The sequence below is a fragment of the Myotis lucifugus genome, unplaced genomic scaffold (assembly GCF_000147115.1).
Source record: "Myotis lucifugus unplaced genomic scaffold, Myoluc2.0 scaffold_207, whole genome shotgun sequence".
Taxonomy (NCBI): Eukaryota; Metazoa; Chordata; class Mammalia; order Chiroptera; family Vespertilionidae; genus Myotis; species Myotis lucifugus.
This window is the reverse complement of record NW_005871255.1, coordinates 1926090-1932723: the sequence shown is the minus strand read 5'-3', so window position 1 is coordinate 1932723 and position 6634 is coordinate 1926090. Positions and strand designations below refer to the sequence as shown.

The window sequence follows — 6634 nt, the reverse complement described above, 5'->3', positions numbered from 1 at the left end:
GGTGTGGAGTCAGCACAGGAGGCCAGGCCAGGACTCGCAGGGACAAGTGAGCCCTGGCTGGGTCAGAATCCGTGCACTGTGGCTGCATGACTAAGCTCTGTGGCTGAGCTCTAGGGTCACTGCCCCTGTTCTTGTTCCCCATAGACTTCCCAGAAGTTCCCCAGGGTGCCTGCTCCCAGAAGAGAGTCCCCAAGTGAAGAGAGGCTGGAGCCCAAGAGGGAAGTAAAGGAGACGAGGAAGGAGGGGGAGGAGGAGGTGCCAGAGATCCAAGAGAAGGGGGAGCAGGAAGAGGGGCGAGAGAGAAGCCGGCGGGCAGCGGCTGTCAAAGCCACACAGACACTACAGGCCAATGAGTCGGTAAGTGTGACCTCCACTGGGGGAGCCCAGGGCCAGGAGAAGGGCTGGAGCTGGGCCCGAGGGGGTGGGAGGGAAGGCAGAGTAGGAACATGACTAGGATTGTCATCATCATAAGAGCAGGAAATGTATTCAGTGCCTGATGCTATTAACTCATTTAATCCTCATAACCCTATGTGGTAGGTACTGCCATTGTTCCCATTTCACAGATGAGGAAATTGAGGCCCAAGGTCAGATAGCTAGTAGGCAGCCTGACTCCAGAGGCTGCCATTAAATGTCACACTCTACCGCTTTGGTCTCTGAGACGCAGTGAGCAAGGATTTATGAAAACGCGAAGGTGTGTGGGACATGGGGGAAGCATTCATGAGGTGTGGCTCAAGCAGGGCTCCCCTAAGAGAGCTGTGTCCCTGACAAAAACGTCTGGAACTGAGCTGAGGTCATTGGCGTAGCAATAATGGCCCCTCACCCATGTTCTCTGCAAAGTGCTTTCCTGCCCCTGATCTCATTAATTCGGCACAAGAACCCCATACAGTGTGAACCCTCGCTTGGCAGATGGAGGAAACCGGGCTCAGAGGTACTCAGTGACTTGCCTGAGGTTCCACCCCAGGTCCTAGTGCAGTGCTCTGTCCACCACATCACAGGCCAAGAAGCAAGACCTCCAGCCAGAGCGGTTCTTGTCAGGGAGGGGTCCCCCGAGAGAGGGTGGGGATGGGAAGAGTCTGTTGGGGGATCTGCTCTGAGAGTTTTTTTATTTCGGTGTGTACACTCTGTGGACAGGCTCAAGGGAGTTCTGCTGACGTTTGCCAACATTTTCCTGTAGGGTCGACCCAGTGCACATGCTTATGACTTCTAATAGCCATCTGGGGCTCCCCTAGCCCCTGAGTACATGCCCTGAGCACCCCTCTCCAGGTCAGCACAAGGTGTCTGTCCTCTGCTCTCTGGCACCTGCCTGGCGTTTCCCATGGTGGCTCATGGTGTCGTGAACTAGATGCCTGCACATCTTCCCCTTCCACGGGACTGTGCACGCTCCAAGGAGGGGCTCCTGTCTGTCACCTCTGTATCCCCAGCACCTGTGCACCACATGGACTTGAATCTCACTTATGGAATCAGGTCATGAATGGACTACATGACTGCAACATGAACACGTGTGTCATTAATTGAGACACCAAGTCCTGTCAGATACATGGAGAAGTCCTGTGGCAGCTAGGGCTGTCCCACAATTACCGTACCAGCAACTTTGTAAAGATAGAGTTGGCCAAAGATGGAATGGGTTGCTGAAAAGGCAGTGAGTGCCTTGTCACTGGAAGGATTCAAGAGAATGCCAGGGCGGAAGTGTCTGACCTTTAGGAGTCCTCTGTTCCCTAAAATTCCAGAATTCGGGATCCTGTCTTCCCCAGATTTCTCAACGCCTTCTTGTTTGATTCTCTCCAGGCCAATGACATCCTCATCCTCCGAAGCCATGAGCCCAACGCCCCTGGGTCTGCTGGTGGCCAGGCCTCAGAGAAGCCAAGGGAGGGGCCAGGGAAGCCACGAAGGGCGCTGCCTTTTGCAGAGAAGAAGAAAAAAACAGAGACATTTAATAAGACCCAGAATCAGGAGAACACTTTCCCTTGTAAAAAATGTGGCAGGTAAGATGCATCTCCATGGGGACCGAGGAGGGAGAGTGTTGGTGGTTGGTAGGCGGGTGGTAGGCGGGCAGAAGGAGGAGGCAGTCTGAGCTTTCTCCTTGTCTTCTGATTGGCTCAGAGGGTTTCTAGGGCTGTGATGTCACTCAGCAGAAGAGGGAAGATGGCACTGAATTAGGAACTCGTCTCTGCTTTAGTTGGAGGGTGGGGGTAGGCTTAGAGGCATTCGCCTAGTCAGGAAGAGTCAGGGACACACACACCCCAGCTTCTCGCCCACCCCCCTACACACACACTCTAGCCTGGTGGCCCAGGGGGTGGGGACAGACCTCTTACTTGAGCCCTTCTTGCCTGGCTGCAGGGTGTTCTACAAGGTGAAGAGCCGCAGCGCCCACATGAAGAGCCACGCAGAGCAGGAGAAGAAGGCTGCAGCTCTGAGGCAGAGGGAGAAAGAGGCTGCGGCGGCTGCGGCCAAGGCCGCTGCCTGCCCCCTCCTGAAGGAAAGCGCTGGAGAGAGGAGCTGAGGACGCAAGGCTCCGCCTGGAGACCCAGGACTGGCCCTCTGCCTGGGCGGCCCGGCTCTCCCTGCACCAGCCTTGTCAAAGCGCCGCAGGCGCCCAGGAACTTACAGAGGGATCGAGGAGAGATCACGTGGACTTTTCTCCAGAAAAACAAATAAGACAATAAAATAAACAGCTCTTTTATTTATAAAGGCCCCAGGAGCAGTGTTAAGGGCTGCAGGATCCAGTTCTCTGTGCATTCGGTCTGTCGGAAGTTGTCCTCATGTTTTCCTGGAACTATGAGCATCCCTGCTTGCTGGGGCTGCCCTCTGGGAGGGGCTCCAGCCGTTGCCACTGGTGCCTCTCACACTGGTTCCCCTGCTGCTGCGCAGTCTCTTTGCTTCCTCTTCCCCCAGCTCCCCTTGGTCACCATGGAGAGCAAAGCACAAGGTCACCCCCATTGTAGCATTATTCCTCCGCTCCAGAGGACCTCAGAGGCCCTCCCCTGAGCGCTGGAAAAGGGGAGCTCACCCCTGCAATCCGTGTCCAGGCCTAAGCTGGTCCAGCGCTCCTGTCCTCACAGAGGCCTCTCTCCCTTTGCTACTTGCTAGCAGCCTGCTGGGGCTGGAAAGTTTTCTCACATGTTTGGGGAAAGGCCCATGTTCCTGCCCAAGCTCTCAGCCTGCTGGAGGAAGAGGAACTGTGAGGATGGGAGCTGCAGGGCTGGGCCTGAGGGCACTTTAGATAAGCCTTGGCTCTTCCTGCTTCCCACCTTTTGTGCCAAATACCTTTGGGCCCTAGAGACTGCTAAGGGAGCTTAGCCCAGGCCCAGCCTGCCCCTCCTTGGTGCAGGTTTCCTGCTTGCCTCTGTCCTGGCCTTGGCAGCTGCCACCTAACCCCACCCCACCTGGTCCAGCGCTGATATCCACAGCCCAGCCCCCAGTCCTGCGTGCTGGAGATTTCTGGATCCTTCCCTGGGAGGGGGAGGTCTCCTAACCAGATTGGACAGGAGCCTTCATTCCTTGACTTGTGTCATTTGGGAGCTATTTATTTATTCTTAATATTTAATTTTTAACATCCTCTCAGGGACCAGGGGCCGCCTGCTTTCCAGAGGCCCAAGTGCATTTATCCCAAAACAAGGCACCTTCTTGGCATCCGCGCCACCCCCCTGTCCCCAAAACCCTACTGCCCCTCACCACATTGCTCTGGAAGCTCTTGCCAATAGGAATGATAGTGCCTGCTGAAAGAGGGTGGGAAGGTGGAAGGTGTCACACCTGGAGTAGCAGGAGCAAGAGGGTCAAAGGCAGTTCTTGTTGCTACCTCTTCTCTAGCTGTACTTGCAAATTGCCTGAGAGGATTGGCTGGAGGCCAGAATTCTGGTTTGTTTCTGGCTTGAAGAAGCCATATTTGGCACGGAGTCACTAATGAAAGGACTGGAAGATTCTGGAGGCCCCTTCACTTGCCAGTCCCACAGGAGGGCTGAGTTATTTTTCTGATCTTGTCCCTCAACTGTCATTATTGTATAAAAGTTCAACGTGAATGCAAGTAAAGGCAGGCCAACATGTTAGGAAGGAGCCAAAAAGCATTCTGCTAACTCCTGAGGTAGCCGAAAGGCATCGTGTTGGTAGCTGGGGGTAGGGAGAAAGGTTTTGTTTCTAAACTATGCACTATCAGGTATTTTTCAGCATTCATGCATTTATGTGGTTCTACAAGATCCCAGCTACAGGAGCAACAAAATTCTCCCCCCAGGCTCCTGGACAACTACCTAGATTTCCAACTTCCCAGTTAATTTCCTCCATGAGCTTCTACAAACTCAGTATCCCAAGATTGCAAACATCTGGCATACCCTCCAGAAATAGGAAGGTAGCAAATTTAGTCTCTTCTAAATCACTTGTGTAATATGAGTGCCTTCGCAGCTTTGCCCCAAAGTGCTACTTACGTTTCCCAAGGTTTTTTCTATTTAAATTGTATTTTGTTTCAGGCCTCTTTATGGACATGCTGTAACAAATCTCCTTTGTCTAGAGTGATTCTCCTTTTTCTAAACCCATGGAGACAAGACCAGGTGAATGTAGGCGGAGAAAATAAAAATGGTACCTCTCTGTATTAATCCCACCAGAACCGCGGCATTTTAGAAGGAAGGGTTCGTGCTCCAGGATAGATTTATATCTAGAATGCATTGTGAAAGTTAACATGCTTAGAGGGCAAATGCAATTGCTGCCCGTGACCTGCCAATTAAGTAGGTGCAGCCATAGGAGCTGGCGTAAGTATACGTCCTTTATGGTGCTTTCTCCCTGTGAACACCTTAGGCTCATCTTTAGTTTTTCTTTTCTTTTTTTTTCTTCTACTCAGCGCTCTTTGCTTTAAGAAGTTAAAAATGACAAACACCCCCAGCTTCATAATGCCCTCCCACACCGTCTCACATAGCCGTCTCCCAGCCTCCATCTGCACTCGGCAAGGGCATGAAACTAACCTAGTGCCTGTATTTCCAGACCATTTCTGAGGTCTCTCACCCACCTGAGGACACAGTGCTTCGGAACTGTCCTCCATGCCTTCAGCAGCCCCCTTCCCAGCGAAGGTACACACCCGTCCCTCCTGCCACCCCACCTCCACCCCTGGCACAGAGGTCGTGTGCTGCTTATGTCTAAAGGGATCCCCTATACTTAACTGCCTCAGTGACCTAACCTCTTTCTTCTCATGTGCCAGAGGTTAAATTGAAGGAGGAATACAACTTATACTCAAGCCCGAACTGTTTAAATATGCTTTCACTGGGGCAGACTGTTCTTGGATGGTATTTATTACCAGACTGGCCAAGCCTATTAGGTTTACAGGAAGTATGCATACTTTTATAAAACAGTTGTATGTCCTCCACTATTTTGCTGTGTTAATCTTTGCCTCTGATAATTTGCAGCTGTTTCACCTTTTTCTCATTTGTCTCTCAGTTGAAGGCCTTGTTGGAGGGAACAGCACAGGAACAGCCTTGACAGTCTGTAATTATTGTATAAATATTTTAATAGCATATAAATAACTATATTCCTTTTATTTTGAAAAAAAATGATCAGACACTGCCTTTTGTGTGTTTGCTGCCTGTGGCACCCTTTTTTAAAAAGACTGTTACATATTAAAATAGTGTACATATATATAAATATTACCTCTTTTGCTGTACAGTTGTGATAGACCAGACTGAAGATTTTATTTTTTGTGTGCTTTTTATAAAAAAAAATTAATACACTAAAGAAAATCTTGCTGATGTGATTGTAATGTATCTATGTAACTTATTTACTTTTGAATGTTCTTCTGTATCTTTAAACCTTTTATTAAATAAGGTTTTAAAAATTCAGAGTTGAATGCTGTGTTCTTTAGGGGAGATTTTCACCATCTGGGATTGACGTAAGTAGGCCTTGTTTTGCTTGCGGGGGATTACTGGACATTTTTGAACCATAAGGATTCTGTTTTATCAGCCCATTGTCAATGATGTCAGAACTGGAGAAATTAACACACCAGCATTTTCCTGGCTACAAAGGTTACTGAATATAAATCTTTTAACAAAATTTTCGAGCAATCTCACTTCACTGTCTCACACAAAAACATGTAAATGGCACTCTTCCAAATTTTAGTTTCATTTGGATGAAATATGGAGGGTGGAGAATGCGATAAGGAAGCCCCGTGGCTGAAGAGGGTGTTTTCATGTCAAACCAGCCACAGTAGACACGTCCGTCTTAACGGACGCATTTTCAACAGTATCATCTTAAATCCACAGTATTATTATTATCTTTTAAACGCGGTGCTTTGTTTTAAAAAAAAAAAAACACCTCTGGAAAACATGGAAAAAGAAATGAGCCATCAGAGAAACCAGAGCCCCTGGCTGTCACCATGGCAACCGCTGGACCCACCCCCACCCCGCGCGCGGGCGGCGGGAGCGCGCGGAGCTCCGGTCCTCTCAGGCGCCGTTGCCATGACTACACTGGCGCTGGGTGGGCCGCGGGGGCGGGGGCGCGCGGACCCCACGCACTTGGGCCGGGCCCCCGCCCTCCACTGCGGCAGTAACTGCTTCAGCTGGTTGCGGGGCGAACAACCCGGCGGCCACTGAGCGCCAGGTTCTTCCGAAGCCGCCTAACCCGGCCCCCGCCGTTGCCCGGCGCCTTCCCCGGAACCGCGGGC

The 6634-nt window shown here is 50.9% G+C and overlaps 1 protein-coding gene across 8 annotated transcripts in view; it reads left to right on the top strand.

Annotated features, from left to right (window-relative positions):
- Positions 1 to 5813, top strand: part of ELMSAN1 (ELM2 and Myb/SANT domain containing 1) — a 42666-nt gene extending 36853 nt beyond the window's left edge. For 4 of the 8 annotated variants that reach the window (XM_023761368.1, XM_023761369.1, XM_023761372.1 and 1 more), the window contains 3 exons: positions 145 to 357; positions 1786 to 1982; positions 2338 to 5813. In XM_023761368.1, the coding sequence (XP_023617136.1) occupies positions 145 to 357; positions 1786 to 1982; positions 2338 to 2500 (573 nt within the window). In that variant the 3' untranslated portion in view covers positions 2501 to 5813. Of the gene's footprint in view, positions 1 to 144; positions 358 to 1785; positions 1987 to 2337 lie in introns of those variants that run through there. The other 4 variants (XR_002831392.1, XM_023761373.1, XM_023761375.1 and 1 more) reach the window with 4 other exon arrangements.
- The last annotated feature ends 821 nt before the right edge of the window (positions 5814 to 6634 follow it).